The 17,644-nt window shown below is 43.3% G+C and overlaps 2 protein-coding genes across 14 annotated transcripts in view; one reads left to right on the forward strand and one right to left on the reverse strand.

Moving 5' to 3' along the window:
- Positions 1–3,538, reverse strand: part of CCDC148 (coiled-coil domain containing 148) — a gene marked incomplete at its 5' end in the record, with an annotated part of 110,448 nt that extends 106,910 nt beyond the window's left edge. Inside the window, 2 exons of one of the 6 annotated variants that reach the window (XM_082198190.1) lie at positions 241–342; positions 2,736–3,115. In XM_082198190.1, the coding sequence (XP_082054316.1) occupies positions 241–342; positions 2,736–3,115 (482 nt within the window). Of the gene's footprint in view, positions 1–240; positions 343–2,218; positions 2,275–2,735; positions 3,116–3,497 lie in introns of those variants that run through there. The other 5 variants (XM_082198192.1, XM_082198196.1, XM_082198191.1 and 2 more) reach the window with 5 other exon arrangements.
- The window catches only part of PKP4 (plakophilin 4), a 96,344-nt gene continuing 81,797 nt past the window's right edge, over positions 3,098–17,644 (forward strand). For 7 of the 8 annotated variants that reach the window (XM_082197546.1, XM_082197549.1, XM_082197550.1 and 4 more), the window contains exon 1: positions 3,098–3,232. The gene's annotated coding sequence lies outside the window, so the exon portion shown is untranslated. Of the gene's footprint in view, positions 3,243–17,644 lie in introns of all 8 variants that reach the window. The other variant, XM_082197553.1, reaches the window with a different exon arrangement.

Genomic DNA, 17,644 nt, shown 5'->3' on the forward strand with positions numbered 1-17,644 from the left:
GGGACAAAGTTTCAAGGGCCACCCAGGAAAGGGGAAAAAATATATATTTTGCCAACCAGATAAGAGCCAGGACATGCTGAAGTCAATGGGGATTTTTGAGTGAGGTCGTGGACTGAAGGATTATAGAATATCATAGTGGCAGTGGTTTGGTCATCCTCCAGTGTGGAAGGACTTTCACCAAATCACACAACCCCAGATCTCAAGTACAGGACTACACCATTATTTAGGGCTGCCATACACCTGGAATGGGATTTCAAAGGCAGAAGTGATGTCCGGGGAGAGTATCTGGAAGGCGGTGGTTTGTTCTGGATCGAAAAATTGTTCATCAACTTTGGGGTTTGTCTAAAAAAAGCTCAACAACTTTTGAGGTGTCATGAAATATGGCAACCCTACTCATTGGCAGTTTCTTACAATGGCATCTTACTCTCTTCCAACTTTTCAGTATCAGTGCTGATCACAGCTGAAACACAAATCTGAAGTTCTTAAGGCACTTTTATCAAATATTTAGGCAAGCAGGTGCCTGGGATTCTTCCAGCCTGGAGTGGTTAGTGCATAACAATTACATTACTGCAGGAGAAAGGCATAAGTGCCAAGTTAAAACCCTGTGCCATAAACACACAGCGTAGCCTCCAACATTCCAGAAATGAGAAGTGGGACATTATTGTATACTTGTAACACACCCTATTCTGACACAAGCTCTCCTCCCTATTGCACATTGCTGAAGGCTCTTTCTTGTCTCCTGCATTTCCGTTTTTAAAGCTTGTGAATGTTTAATGTTTAATCTCACAATGGATGTGGTTCTATTTAGTACTGTATAGCATAGCTGTACCTCAGTCACAACTAGCAACAGCTAGCATCTCAATAGGATTGAAGGGAAGAATCATCAAGAGGATTGAAAGAAAGCAGTACACTGGCATTTTGTATTTAGACAATCAAGAAAGAATCAGCATTGCTGCAGTCTGGAGGCAATCATATGATTTAAAAACAAAGAGGATGTTATATGAGAATAATAACTGCTCTATAACAACTACTAAATATTTTGGGAAGTTGTTTGTTCACGATACATTTAGACATTTCTTAAGATAGATAACTAAGTTTTACACGATGGTTCTTGAGTTCAAGGAGCAGATTTTAGTCTATGTTTTTATACAAATGGATGTCATTTTGAATCAAGATGGCAGATTGAAGCTTTCAAAACTGCACTGATTTTTTGGTTTCTTGGAATTCTCAAGAAACACTGGGTATGAAGCTGCTAGTGTTATCCTAGGCTCCCCTGTTCGGTCAACATGGCCTCAAAGGGAACAGAAGCAATGTCAGTTGTGGTGGAGTGTCGTAATTCCCCTCCCACTGGAGTCAAGGAGAAGGAAAATGAAAAAAAACCTGCCACCCTGCCCCACTGTCACCACAACTATGAAGGCGGTGGTTTCTCCACCATGGAATATTCTGCACCACCAATATTGGTTCTACACCCTACTCACTTATTAGCTTTAGAAATGAGAAGACGGTAACTGTAAAAACAGCATTTCCTCCACTGTATGAATAGGTAAAGGGACCCCTGACCATTAGGTCCAGTCGTGACCGACCCTGCGGTTGTGCGCTCATCTCACTCTATAGGCCGAGGGAGCCGGCATTTGTCTGCAGACCGCTTCTGGGTCATGTGGCCAGCATGACTAAGCCGCTTCTGGCGCACCAGAGCAGCACATGGAAACACCGTTTACCTTCGCGCCAGAGCGGTACCTATTTATCTACTTGCACTTTGACCATGCTTTCAAACTGCTAGCTTGGCAGGAGCAGGGACTGAGCAACGGGAGCTCACCCCGTCGCGGGGATTCGAACCTCCGACCTTCTGATCGGCAAGTCCTAGGCTCTGTGGTTTAACCCACAGCGCCACCCACGTCCCTACTGTATGAATGCATTAACATTAACATTATTTAATGGCATTCCCAAACCCTCCACCACAACCCCACCCAAAATAAAATGAAGACAGCAATTAATCAGGAACAGGAAACACAATAGGAACTGTCTCAAGCAATAGGCACAATATGATGTGGGAATTCTACATAACAATCTTTGTATTATCTCCTCTGGAATAGCTACCCACCCTTTGGTTCCATAGCCATAGAGAAGAACCTCTGCTTCACTCAGAAATATAAATGGAAAAGCCTGAGTTTGGGATGGGAAATCCACCATTTTACCACAAGAGTACCCAATGTGACACCTGATTACAAGTTCAGTATCCGAAGCAAGCACCCCCTCCATTCCGATTAAAAAGCAGCCATGCAAAGGGCACGCAGAAAGTTATGGGGAAAGTCCAGAAAATGAATTTTAATTACCACCTTCTTTGTCCCCCATCCCCTTCCCCCCACTCATCCTGCATGCATTGCAAGGGGTTGCCCTAGATAACCCTTGGGGTCCCTACAGTTCTAACAATCCTTTTTTAAAAAACAAAACACTGAAAAGGTGGAGCCTTTTCTGGCGGGAAATGAGGAGCCCACACGTGCGTGTGCTTGCGCGCCCGCGCAGAAAGAACACCGCAAGGGTTGCCATCCTATGGTCATGCGCTGCGTCTTGAGGGCGATCCCCACAGTCACCAGTGGCCACAGGATCCGCCTGCGCGTTTACTCCTTCCTCTTCCAGTTTTTATTTTATTTTTATCACGGCTATCCTTCCTGGTACCACATAATAATTCCACTTCCACCACCACCACCCCGGGAAGTCCCAACAGTTATACACACCCAGCGGCCGCCCCCCCCCCCTGCAAAACGCCCGCCTGGCCTGAAGGAACCGCAGCCTCCCCTTCTTCCACTCCGCCGGGTCTCCTCACAGCATCAGTAACCTTAGCAACCTCAGGCCTCCCCTCCATTGGCCGGTTTGACGCGAGCCGGCGGCCAATGGCGACCCCTCCCGAGGCTCGCTGCTCCAATCGGGGCGAGGCGCAGGGCAGGGCGCCTTGTTGACGTCTAGCTCCGAGAAGGGAGGAGGAGAAGCGAAGGGGCGGGAAGAAGCGGGAGCAGAGAGCCTGCGAGGAGGGAGGAGGAGGAGGAAGAGGAGGAGGAGGAGGAGGAGGAGGACTCCTCTGTGCTGCTCGGCGGTGGCACATTAGCAGCACGATCATGGACACCCCGGGGTAGGGGCCCTTCCCGGCGGGGTGGCTGCGGCCCCTCCGCGCAAGCCGAGACTCAGCGCCGGCGGGGCGCCCCCCTCCCAGCCCAGCCCGCTCCGTCTGAACGCGGTGAGTGGAGGTATCTCAGCCGCTCTGTCTCCGAGGGAAGGAGGGAGGGAGGCAAGGCAGCTCAGCACCCAGCGCTGCGGCGGGTGCAGGAAAAGAGGGGCACAGAAAGGAGCAACCTGTGTTGGGGGGGGGATCTTCCTGGGTTGGATGAAGGGAGCGAGGAAGGAAATCTCCACTCCCCCGGACCTTTCCCCCAGCCACCTTCCCCTTGTTCTTCTTAAGCTTCTTTCAAAACTCTCCCTCCTTCGCCTCTTCCCTGGCTTACCTGCTTCCTCTCCAGCCTGCCTGAGCTCAGATCTCCTGCTCGAAAATGGTTTTTGCTCTGCTCTTTTTTCTTGCCTCCTGCTCGCCTCTCCCTTCCCATCTTACTCTGTCCCTTTTACGAAGATCTGCTTCTTGTTTTTTATTCCTCCCCCCCCCAGCACCCCCTCTCTCACACACACCAGATTTGCCAAGCTCCATAATTAGTCCCTCCCTTGGTAAAAATGTGTTTCCTCTGCTTTGTTTGGCGCTGCTTAAACTACCTATCCCTTCCTTGCTTATTCAGCCCCTTTAATGTCCTTAAAAACATCGCTGCTGCTCAGTTTTTCTCCTTTCCTTCATCGCCTCCTCCAAAGATCCACTCATTTACCCTCTAAGTAACCTTTCCCGTTGGTTCTCATCCTTTCCCTCTAAACACCTCTGCCCTGCTTGTGGTTCCATCCTAAAACATGAGTCTTTCGATTACTCTTCCCTCCTCCTGTCCCCAGAGTGTCCTTTTCTTTCTCCCCATCAGTTTCCCTTCCTTCTCAACCGACTCCACCTAAATACCCTGCTTTCTCATGTTAACAACTTCCCTTATGGAAATTCCTTCCTTTTTATTACTGATCTCCTTTGCCCATCCTTGCATAATTAGGCTTCCCATGAATCTACCTTCCTGTATGGTTCCACATTAATATCTACCCCCTCAAATACCTATCCCCATCAAGTGTCTTTTGCTTAATCTCAGTTTTACCCCTTTGCCCTGACAATGTTTTTCCTCTCCAGTATCGCAAAATATCCCCTAAAAGCACTCTCAGTACATTCTTATTCCCTTTTCTTAACCTCATTTCTTGCTTTCTAAACCTTTGCATTTCCCTCATTAATAGATGATCATTTCCTTAAATAGCTTCCCTTTTTAGTTCTGGCCTCTTCTCAGAGTGAACGTCCTCTGGTTCCTATAAAGCTTTTTATACTCTATTTTACAAGTAATACTGCTTTTCAGTATTCCCCCCCCTCCCCTGTACTTTTTCATTCACTGAGCCCCAGTAAAACCCCACGCCCTTGTCTGCCAGAGTATAAGCCCCTTCAATCCTCCCCTGCCTTTTGCATGTCCTTTAAACCCTTACAATTCCCTGCCCATTCCCTCATCTTTGCTGAAATTCCCCATGTTCGCTTGGTATAAATTTCTTCCTGCTTCTTCAGCCTGTCTTTAAAAGCGGGGAAGGACAACAACGTCCTATCCCCTTCCTCTTGTTTCCCTGGTTAACCAGCTGCTTCCAACCCCCAACCCCCTTTCTCTTCCTGGCCCTCTAAATCCTTCCCTCTTAACCTGCAGTCTCCCCTCACTCGACCTCGCCCCCATCTTGTATTTTCTCCCATTTGCTTGTTAGAGCCACATGCAACCAGGCTCGGAGTAGCGAAGCCAGAAAATGTCTGTGGCTCTCGTGCTTTCTCTTTCTCTCTCTTTCCCTTTGCCCTGGGTTTCCTCAGTAGGGGACCCCCAACTACTGTCCCTCTGCAGTCACCCTGTAGGGAGAGAGAGAGGGAGGGGGCAGCGGCAGCAGTGACTGCTTGGTTTTGGCTGCATGTTTGAGGAGTGCGACAGACGGTGGTGGTGGTGTGTGGACGGAAGCTGCTGGCGCTCTGGGCGAATGAGAAGGCAGGTGTGTGCCTGTGTGTGGGAGGGGGACACGTTGTTTGTTCCTGGAGCTTTTAGATAGTGCAGGAATGCATGGAATGCCTCGGAAGCCCGCTGCAACAGATCGCTTCTTGCCCAGCTCTCTGAACAGCCAAAGGTCACTGGACCATCTCTTGAACAGCAAAAGGGAAAAAGCCCGTTCCTGCCGCCTTGCTGCAGAGAGAGAAGAAGCAGTAGCCGTGCTACATGCTTTGAGCCTGGCATTACACAGGATCAGAGTCTAGTCAGATTCCTCCCCTTGAAGGCTACTTTTGATGGCCCTTCGAATGACTGTTGGTCTGACCTATCTCTGTCGAGCAAGGCGAGGGCTTGCCTTACCCCCTCTCTTTCAAACGTATTTTGTGCCAAGTTATGATTCAGACGTCATTCAGTTCAGTACTGTAGCATTTTGGTACATGACTCAAAGCAGAGCTATGGAAACTGAGGGAAGCCCTGCAGAAAACCGGGAGAGGACCAGAGAAAAAAATGTATTAAAGCTGTGTGGCATTATAGGAAGAGTTTTGCAACATAATTCCACCCCCCACTCCCCATTATGTTCAGTGCATGGAACTATAATCTAGAGATGCTTTCATATGGAGCATTAGAGGGATAACTGTTTCTTATCAATAGTGAGCTGCATGTACACCCCTATAATGCCAATCAGATTAAAGAACAGAGAGGCAAGTGTTTTACTAGAGATGGGGCAGAGAGGACTGTCTGGTACTGTTAAATTACTGGGCGTGTCAATTACCATTTGGAACAACACAGAATGGCAGCAGGGCATAACAATTGCCAGCATGTCTTTCCCCAGATTTATGTCTCGTAGTACCATGTATTAAGTCTATTCATCTATTGAAGCTGCCAAAACCGTTTAACTTGATATTTGTGAGGAGGGGGCTTGGGGTGGGGTGGGGGTGGGGAAGGGAGACAAAACAACATGTCGAAAAGTTTGGGGCACAATGGTTCAGCCATAGGTAAAAGGGAATAATGTACGTGTCTGAACACGATCTAAAAGTAGTTGTTTTCTGTTTCATTTTTCCCCCTCTGCCAGATGAAAGGAAATAATTACCAACCTTAGGTTAAGAAGAAATTGTAGTGGTAGCTGCCAAAGCAAGTCCCAGAGCATTTCGCATAGTTGGCTGTTCTGACATGTTTGGGGCAGTTATTCAAAATAAGAGATGGTGGCTTGGCTATTACTTTTAATTGAAAGGTGCCTGCACAAGAGCATTTTAAAAACTGTAATATACCTTGCTTCAAAACAGATATTGCTGTTGCCCTGATGAAATGCTTTATATTCAAAGGCGTCTGCCGTTTTGTATGCTGAATGCTATTTTATGAGTGATGATGTGTGCTTTTTAAACTGTAAAACATACTTTTGAGTTTCAGTGAAATTTAAAACACACAGACACCTCTGATGTGTTTATTGTAAGCAGCATCCTGACTGTCTCTTGTTCTGTCCCCACTACTGCTCTGTATTGAGCCCATTAAATAAAGCAATGTGTACATTCAAAACTGGAGTGCTCTTGGGAGAGTCCTAGGCACCTAATGCTTTATATGTTTTGCATCGACATTGTGCTTCTGAAGGATTGCTTGAATTGCCCTGTTTGGATGGAGTTTTGTAATCGTTACATAGAATTATTGTGAACCGAATGACTTATCAGACAGCACAGTTTTCCTTTCTGAATAAAGGAAGCTGGGTGATATTAAAATAGGATAAAATGCATTTTGAAGATTTCTTATGCAGCAGTAATTACCAGTCTATTTAAGCACTGTAACTGCTTGATAAATACCTATATTCGTATCCCCAACTCACTCCCAAATGCTATTGGCTCCTCTGAACTTCCTTTACTCATTCTCTGGTGCTTCAACAATTTCAGAGCCAGCAAATTTCAAGCTCCCTCCCAAACTTGCTCATCTGCAACCATTCCTGGAATCATCAGAACCCGCTATGTCTCCACCCATTCTCACTGTCTGATTTTGGCACTAGAGTAGCCTCAAATTCTTTCCCCCATCCCTTCCACCTCAGTGCTTTGGTGACACCAGCTGTTTTCTCACAACTACCAGCTTTACCTTTTTCTATATATTACGGTATTCCTTTTGCCACCAACCTATTTCACAGCTATAGAAGATATTTCACCAGGGTGTTTCATTTTAAGTGGCAATCTCTCTCTTTTGTTTAGGTACTGTGTTTCAGATAATAAAGTGAATTCCTGATCTCATGACATATAAAGTATAGCATCTCCTCAAGAATGATTGAATGAAGTGATTTCATATTGTAAGAGCAATCCAATAAGATATTTTCTGCACTGAGAGGTGAAACACATTCTGAGGGAATTGCTGTAGAAGTCTGTGGTGTGAGAAGCCATTCTCTTTATTTTAAATGTCTTAATTATCATAATAGATCTTCATACTTATAGGCTTAATAAACCCAATAGCCACCACTAAGGTTTTTGTCCTGCCAGGATATCCTTGTTTGCATATTCTGAGTGTAGTGCAACCAGCTATTGAATCAAAGGGCAAAAGTGTTCATGGGGTGGAGGGGCAGGCGGGGGGGGGGGAGTTAGGAGACTGGAAAGGACAAAACATAATATAAACAACCTACTTCTCTTTTGTTTGACCTCTTGCCAGTATTACAGAACTTTTAAAAAGATAACTGCTACCTGGATTATTTGTAATGCAGTAGGCCTGCGATTTATGCACATTTAACTTTGTGCATTCAGCTTTACGCACTTGGCAAGGTGTGTATATATATATATATATATATATGCTTTCGTAGATAGGGCAGGCATCTGGGAAAAAAGACTTTGGCAGTCCCACCTGCCATTGAACTCAATGTGCTTTAGCTTTAGGTGCAATTCCTGGAATGTAACCCCTGTAAATTGCGGGGTTGCTGTATCGATTTTTTAATATTATATATACTGAAATAACTGCTGTGCCATTTTTCTTTTTTAAAAAGGGTACATTTTCATATGCAGACAAGTTGACCCAATGCATTTTTACTAGGTGGTCTAATGCAAGGATATGGATTCTTACCCATCTCTGCAGAATCCGCTCAGGAAAAATAAGGCAAATCTTGTCAATAGCTAGATTTGCCCTACTTAATACATTTGTAGATTTGCTGCTTAAGAGTGGCCTTTCTGGAGGTACATGTAGTGACGGCTGTTCCTTCAAGACTCTGAGGGATATGATCTACACCTCCAGTTTGGACACTTGGCAACAGGTTGCAATAGCTTCCCAAGAACAGTTGTGATGTGGCTAACAACTTCAAATAATTATTAGTAATAAATAAATGTTTATGGCCCTTTCCAGCATATTTGTGGAACCATCTAAGGCCTGCCCAAAAACCATGAAAGGTGGAAGTGGGGATGGGAGAAGATCTGGATTATTTCTCTGGCTTCAGAGGCACAGAATAGATTCATGCCAGTGTTTCTAGCCCGGTGCAGGCAGCCACAGTATAATGCACATTCCATTCCTGGGAGCTAAGAGGCAAGGAGTGGGCTGTTTCCACTGAATTTGGTGAGGAATAAGGATGGATGGGGCAGAGGGAGACTGAAATGGAACAAAAATAGAGGATAAAGAAATGGGAGGGGGAAAACCAGTAACAGCTAAGGGTACAGAAAAATATGTACTGGTGCAGAGAGGGAAAGGGGATAAAATTGGATATTGATAGACTTGTAGGGTGGTGAAAGAAGGGAGAAATAAGTGAGAGTTGGTAAATTCAGATAAATCTATGGAATGGGGAAATGGATACAGAGGGAGAAGGAGATATTAGTTTGAGAAGTGGGGATGCAGAGGCACCAGAAAAATGGGGGGTATGCAGAGATCTTTAAGTAAGCCCTGGACTTTGGTTTGTGATAGCTTGTGTTACTTTACAAACTGAGACACACACACACACATACCCGTTAGTGTGTCCTCCTTACATGCTGGTGTGTGGCGTGTAATGGACCAAAACTATGCATAGATTAATTTTTAAATTTTGGTTCTTGGCAGGGCAGTTTTCTTCAGAAGCAGTTAAAAAGCCAGCCACTGACAAGAGCTTCTCCTCCTGAACTGCATTAATAATATTTATGATTAATAATAATCAATTATTAATAGCATTTTCTATTCAGGGATTGCCTCAGCCAAAATTCTGCACAAGGAGTACTGTTTTCAGTCATTTGAGGCCCTTGGCACGTGCTTGGTTTGTCCGTCAGCAAATGCAGTAGCCAGCAGAGGATGGGGATAACAGAAATGAGGGCGCATGGGTACCTGGGGTAATACAGGAAGATTGCTATGGGAAAAGAGTAGGTTGCTGAGAAATGGGGCTTTAGGGAACCCTCTAGGTCAGCCTTTCTCAACCGTGGGTCCCCAGATGTTGTTGAACTACAACTCCAGTCATCGCTGACCATTGGCCCTGCTAGCTAGGAATGATGGAAGTTGTAGGCCCAAAACATCTGGGGACCCAAGGTTGAGAAAGGTTGCTCTAGGTAGACAACAGTAAAAAAAACTGGTTGCTAAGAGTGGGGACACAGAACTGGTGGTGAGAGAGAGCATGGAAAGGAGGGTGAGTTCTTAGCTCTTCAGAGAGATGTGCAGCTGTGTAAAGAAAGGAGAAAGCAGGCTGTGAGACACAGAGAAAATTAGGGTGTAAGGGAAAATATCGTATTTTTCGCTCTATAAGACACACCAGACCATAAGACGCACCAGACCATAAGACGCACCAGACCATAAGACGCACCTAGTTTTTGGAGGAGGAAAACAAGAAAAAGAATATTCTGAATCCCAGAAGCCAGAACAGCAAGAGGGATCACTGCGCAGCGAAAGCAGCGATCCCTCTTGCTGTTCTGGCTTCTGGGATAGCTGCGCAGCCTGCATTCACTCCATAAGACGCACACACATTTCCCCTTACTTTTTAGGAGGGAAAAAGTGAGTCTTATAGAGCAAAAAATACAGTAGCTTTAAGAAGCTATATGTGTGTTTGTGCATACACGTTGGAATAATAGCCTATGCTTTTCAGTGGTTAATGCGGTGATACAGTCCTCTTAGCAAGGGAAATATAACTTTGCCCTGAAGGTAATATGAATTGTGTACTTCTGTACCAGAGGGATGTTCTAAGGCAGCTATGTGGACTGTGTTAAATTCCTAATGTCTTTTAAAAATAATTACGACTTTTGAGGACTGTGTAACACATACATACCACTTTGTTACAATGGAAAGCTTCAACCACCTAACACAGGGTAAGGAACTTGTGGGGCCCCAGAAGTTACTGAACTGCAGCTCCCATCATCCCTGAACATTGACCCTAACGCCTGGTGATGATGGCAGCTGTACCCTCCAGATGGTTTAGCCTACTAGCTTGGGGAAGATTGGTCTAGATCCTGACCAAGAAACAGTCATTTGTTACTGTACCATTGTGGCATGGCAGCCCTAAGGGGAAAATAGGTCAAGAATATGTCTGTTATTCCAGATATTGGCTTGAACTAACCAGCCAATTACTTGGCCACAGGTTTCTCTTTTGGATTGTTGCCAGCAAGGTGGAATACCAGACAAATATGAGAATATACAGAAGGAACTGAGTAGTTCCTTCTGTATACAGTGGTACCTCAGTTGTCAGATTTAATCCATTCCAGAAGACCGTTCGACTTCCAAAACGTTCGACAACTGAGGTACCACTGTATATAAATAATGTCTGTAACTGACAATGCAGTAATATGCCTACCTTCTTAATAAGTCCCACTGTGTTAAATGGGACTTACTCACAAATAAGAAGGTATTGGATTGTGGCATCTGACTTCTATTGTTGACAGTGTTTTAGCTGTTGAGTTGGAAAACCCTTAACAATAGAAACAGTTACCCTAGCCAGCAAATAACCGGCAGACATTTTGGCAATTTCGTAGTCCAAATTTTAACTTCTTCCTCTACTTACACTTAAAGTTGGTTCTTATGCCATCCTGGGGGAGTGTTTGCCACTTTCATGTAGTGAATTTTCACACAGCTTCAATAATGCATGTAATAATAAGATTATTGGGAGAGGTGGAGGGGACGACTTCTCACCACAACAATGCCACTCCTCCCAATACTCTGTACAATTTCAGCATTACCTAAGTTATTGGTGCAGCATGGGAGCTATCTTGCAGGAACAAGCATATCACTAAAGTAATGTAAGAGCCATCCCTATGTCTGCTGTCCTGTGCAGAATGTTTACATTGCAAAGACTGAAGGATCATAAATTCTAGATCAGGTATATTACTCTGATTACATAGCAAAACATTCGTGACATTCATATATGCACTCATGTGGTTGCTGTACTATCTCAAATTTTCCTTTTTATTGGACAAATTGTGTGTATGCACCACTGAAATAAGATGCCGAAGTTTAGAGTTGCATAGAAGGCTTTTTTATGTTTGACTAATAAGGGCAGATCCGATATAGTAACCCTTGTAAAATGTAGACTGAAATTGTGTTTACATATAGTTTCAGTATGGGAAAGTTTGTTGGAAAACATTTTTGGTAAATCTAACACACAAGCTTCATTGAAATAAGAGGGAAGTGGCTCAGAGTAAGTGTCAATGCCAAGTTCAGTACCCCCTTTTCAGCAACTGGTCCCATTGCCACTGAAATGATCTTCCTTCCAGTCCCAGCTGAAAATTAGAATTTGCATTCTGCTGCTAGGAATGTTTTGTAGCCATCTGTAGAACTTCTTTTGTTCTCCTCTCCTCTGAATACATAGGGGTTGTGTAGGGGTTAATCCAAAGCTTAAAGTAAATGTCTATGCGCATGCACGCGCACATATAGTAATGAAATAATACTTGTATGGATTAGCTGCATAGTATCTTCTAAAAATATCAAGTAACTTTCCCTCTAAAATTTAAGTGATTTCCTCAGAAAAGCTTTGACAACTTTGAATACTATATGTGGCCCAAACTACACAAGAACCAAGAGATCTAGATCACTGGACATTGTAATTTCCTTTTTTACAGCAGGCTGGGGTGCATGGATCTGATTTTGGTGATGAGAGCAATGGTACTGAGGGATGAGTATTTAACCTTGCTCTGTTTTCCCCTGCACAGTGTTAGCAGTTTCAGGGTAGGAGATGGAAGGAAAAACCCTATGAGCAGAAGGGTTTAGAAACCTCCTTAGTGCTGCTGCTTTGATCAGAACCAGAAACTCCCACAGTTACAAAGTAAAATTGCCATGCAATCCCATCACTGATTTCTTGTATCTTACAAAATTTAGCCATAACAATCCAATTGATTATAATTAGGTTTCAAGTGAATAAGAGTGTGACTGCAGCCTTGCTTTCTTGGTACAGGTTATGAATGTGTTTTATGAGCAGCTCTGTGGGATGACTTTTCTGAAATTAAAGAAGAATGTACAGTGGTACCTCGGGTTACATATGCTTCAGGTTACACACTCCGCTAACCCAGAAATAGTACCTCGGGTTAAGAACTTTGCTTCAGGATGAGAACAGAAATCGTGCTCCGGAGGCACGGCAGCAGCAGGAGGCCCCATTAGCTAAAGTGGTGCTTCAGGTTAAGAACAGTTTCAGGTTAAGAACAGACCTCTGGAACATATTAAGTACTTAACCTGAGGTACCACTGTATTTTGTCAATCCAGTTTTAGGGAAAGCTTTGGTTTTTTTCAGGTTAGAGTTCTGTTTGTTGTTCTTGAAGCAAATTCATTTTCCTAGGTTCATTGATTTAGTAAGAAGTTGTTTGCAGATCAAAATATAGAATTCTGCCTGTAGCCAAATTTGGTTAAGCTGACTACAAGTTGAAGAATCTATTTTTATCTAATTCGGCCAAATTTGACTTAAGTGAAAAATGGTTCTGCATCAGTGGTAACATCCTAGGATCACACCGTCTTTGTTGGGCAGGACACTCTGGTCTGGTTGACAGAACAGTTCAATAGTAGAAGGGAAGGAGAAATAAAATTTGCCAGCCATAAGTGTTGCCAATGGCATACTCTGAGTCAGTCAAGAAATTCACCATGGGGCTTTGCCAGACTAGAATCTCTAATCTCTTAAAGGTAAAGGTAAAGGTACCCCTGCCCGAACGGCCAGTCTTGACAGACTGTGGGGTTTGTGCGCCCATCTCACATTTATTGGCCGGGGGCCAGCGCTGTCCGGGGACACTTCCGGGTCACGTGGCCAGCGTGACATCGCTGCTCTGGCGAGCCAGAGCCGCACACGGAACGCCGTTTACCTTCCCGCTGGTAAGCGGTACCTATTTATCTACTTGCACCCGGGGGTGCTTTCGAACTGCTAGGTGGGCAGGCGCTGGGACCGAACAGCGGGAGCGCACCCCGCCGCGGGGATTCGAACCGCCGACCTTTCGATCGGCAAGCCCTAGGCGTTGAGGCTTTAGCCCACAGCGCCACCCGCGTCTAATCTCTTAACCATGGTTAAATTACTGGGCATAGGGCACAAGACCATATACTTCCACAATTGCCAGTCGCCTTTCTGATGTGAATTTCCTATGCCATTTTAACCATGGTTAAGCATGACACAAGTAGTTATCACTAACTTGGGTTCCCTCTTAACCCAACCCTGGTTTTTAGCCATGGTTAAGATAAAATCCAAAGTAGTGTTAACTACTGTTGCCATGCTTAGCTTTTCTTTACATTGGTGTTAATATCAACCTAGAAATTAGTTAGAACTTAGAACCTGCAGAAGACTTGTACCATGTAGGAGAGAAACTTGCTTACAATGTCTTAACTGTAGGTAAAACTCACGTGTTACATCTGCACATGCTGTATTTCTCAAAAACATCTGTTTGAGGTCACCGAGGATTTTCTTGTTTATTGAACTCTCCAAAAGAATGACAGTGCTACAGTACTTATTCCTAACAGTCTAGAACACTTTGCATTTTCATATATGTTCTCTGCAATGATTACAATCAATTGCTGCTTTCTTTGTTCAAAAAAGGCAGCAGTCCTTTGAGAGGCTGGTAGTATTTCTCCAGATGTCAAGTGAAAAAAGCTGTGACTGAAGCAGTTGACCTTCTGCCTCCACCTCTATGCTCATGCATTAACTAACTGAAGAAGTGTGCATGCACACGAAAGCTCATACCAAGAACTAACTTAGTTGGTCTTTAAGGTGCTACTGGAAGGAATTTTTTTTTATTCTAACATTTAAACGTTGTGCTTGACATAAACACTGAATCTTTGCTGCCAATTCCTAGCTCAACTGCCTTCCCAAACTGAGCCTCACATAAGAAAATGCTCTAAATGCTATAACCAAGAAGTGGCCTGATTGGCATTGGCTCCTAGCTTTTCCTCAGTTTTTAATATGCATATAACTTTGATGGCTGTGCAAGTTGACAACCTCAGGATAATACTGATAATATGAAAGACCTAAAGTGCTAGGAAACACTTTCTAGACTGCATGTATGCTTTGAGTCTTTTGCTGACAGCATATTGCAGACATTCTAAATATGACTTCAGAACGGTGTTAGAAAGTCAAATATATAAGCTAGGGGCCAAATGGCTCCTTAAACCAAGGTTGCAGTTGACAAAACGGAATACTGTACCTAATTGCCATTTTTGGGCAAGATGGGTCTAAAGTCTTATTTTTCGAATGATGTGATTGATTATCGGTTAAACCTCTGGCTAGTTCAGATGACAACTTGAACTAGGTTAAGAATGTTGGGAACTTAAAGAAGAAAAGTCTCTTGATCCAGGGAGTCCACAAATACAGTGGCCTATTCCTGCTTCTTTTTCTTAATGGTGAACGGACCATTCATAACCTAAGAATATTCACAACTGGGAGCAGTGCAGTGCAGTAGGGTAAGTGAAGACAAGCTACAACAGTTGACTGTAATGTTGTTCACTGCCCCTGCTCAGGCTGCACCAAAAAAAAAGGGGGGGGGGTTCCTGAAATTCATTCTGATTGTGCAGATAAAATATAACTGATATAATTCTACAGGATGTGGTATCAGTGTGTGAAAACAGTCCAGATCCAATGATCCTCAGGCATGTACCTCCAGTTGGTGAAGATATCAGACGCCATCCTGGCACCCTGGCATCTTTACATGGTCGCAAGTGGCCAATAGCCAGGTGCAAAATGTGCCCAGTGCCTGGCTAATTTTGAACACTTCTTCAGAATCAACAAGGCCTAGAAGAGCACTCGGAACAGGTTTGATGAAAGCTGAGATTCCTAGGAATGAGAGAGAGTAACCGTACACCACACTTGTGCTAGTATAGTCCTGGCTCTTAAACTTTGAGTGCTCTATGTTAGAAGACTCACTTTGACTTAAAGTTTAAGTCTCTCATTCTAAGCCTAGTGGCTTGTAAATCCCGTTACATTTCTAGGTAAATATATCGAAGTTGTATTACAATTCTCAGTGCAAGTAAGAAAACCCATTAAGAGAGCATTGGAGGTAGGTGCTTATGTTGGAAAGGACACACTTCTATGGTTGATTGGTATGAGTCCTCTTACACGTTTTCAGAAAAAGACAGAGCGTTTTAAGTTCCATTGAATCTAATAGTGCAATCTTGTGTGTGCTTGCTCAGCAGTCAGTCTCACCAAGTTGAATGGGACTTGCTATGTAGTGTTCATGGAATTGCAGCCCAAGTAGGTTCTATCTGTAAATGTATCTTATAAAACTAATAATGCCACTTCAGAGCATTATTGAAGATAGGAACTAAGTATAAGCTCTCTACAATAAGTCTTCCTAGCAGTCATGTTCCCTATAACTGCTTTTGTTAGACTTTTGTTTTCTTTATTACATATGTTCATCTTTTTAGATAATTAAGATTCTTTGGATTAGAATTCTTATGTGGGCTCTGTTTCATACGGAGATTTTGTTTGTACTTAACCTGTATAGATGTGATGCTTAGTAACGGATTTTGCAGTTCTGCTGCTGTATTTAGAGAGAGACTGGTTGCTTAGTTACCTTTTTTCTTATGTGGAAAGCCGCCCAACAACAAAAATATAGATTCGGTTAAAACTGTAAGTACTCAGTATTTATCTGTATCACAAAAGTACCCTGAGATATCACATGTATTTTTCTAGCACTAGGTATTAGCTAGACTTGTACTAAATGGCAGTCTTGTATTGCAATTAAAAAGGCAAGTTTTAGTTGATTGTGGAGAGAGGATACCAATATCTGTGAGGGTAAGAGTGCCACAGATAGAATGAAACATTTCAAAGGTGATTAAAAAAAACTTGTGAAATGCTTCATTTAGGCTACCTAGTTGCCAGCAATATAGATGTTACAGATCCAATAGAGCCCATCTATTTGCCAGTTCAGGGAGTATGTGTTGCCAATATAAGCCAATAGTCATTTATCAATCTAGATTATGTCCTGTATTTGAGCCTTTAATTTTATTGTGTTAAGAGTTTGAATAGCTATTTCAAATCAGAGCATTCCACGCCTGTGATTTAGTGTGTTGTGTAAATTATCTTTTGCATTGTTACCATGATATGAAACGTGCCAGACTGGATGACTGGATTTTATTAGCAGAATTTCCACACTGAGCTGTAACAAAACTATACTACCATTGAAGGTTTGGCTAAAAGAGCGTATTAAAGTGGATTGCCTTTTCACTATTTTTACATGATAGCTTCTAAAATGTACTTTTCCATATTATTTACCAACATTGATTAACTTCAATAAATAAATTGCAAATCTTGAATAATGTGTGCTTCAGTTCCATAAATCAGGAGCTGCCAACCTGTGGCCCACAAAGGCCTTCACTGGTACCTTATTTTAAGCCTCTCACCCTCCTAGAAGGAAGGGTACATAAAAAAATGTGCAGGTACCCTTCTAAGCAATTTCTTTTGGAGCCTTCTACCAGTGTTTTTAGTCAGTGAATGAAGCCAGAGCTGTGATTGCTGAGTGGAGGGAGTTTTTTGGACACCAGGCGAGAGGAATCCTCAGGGTTCTGATATCTGCTATTTTGTCCTCCTTTTCCTACCTGAATCTTATTTGCTAATCCTTGGAATCTCTGTAGTTTGTCCTTCCTTTTCCTTAGCCCTTTTCTTCTGTGGTAGGCTCATCTGAGAACAGGCAGTTACTAGAATTCACAGAAAATAATTGTGGGCAGATGTTAAAGAATTCCCCACAAAGGGCAAATATCAAAACTTTGCAAAGAGGCATCTCTCCTGATGTTCAGGAGCTAAAGACCAGGCAGCCATTAAGAATTCACTGTCTAGTTAACTTGCAGTACAATAGTATATTTGTCTACTCAGAAGTAAGTCCCTGTGTTTAATGGGGCTTACTCCCAAGTGGCTGGGGAAACCCAGCCAGATGGGCGGGGTATAAATAATAAAATTATTATTATTACTATTATTACTATTGTTGTTGTTGTTAGTGGGTACAAGATGTCAGCATAGAGTTACATTGGGAATAAAAGGGTTGCTGGCTTTATGGCAGGCAGAAATTAAACAGAATTGCAGAAGCTTTTTCTGTTATGGAAATGCAATTATGGGGAAAGCTTCACCATGACAGAACCATTCTCTAATTTTGTGTTATGTCATGCCTCTTATGACAGCCATGTTGTGACTGGTGCAC

This window comes from Podarcis vaucheri, assembly GCF_965113315.1.
Source record: "Podarcis vaucheri genome assembly, chromosome: 1".
Taxonomy (NCBI): Eukaryota; Metazoa; Chordata; class Lepidosauria; order Squamata; family Lacertidae; genus Podarcis; species Podarcis vaucheri.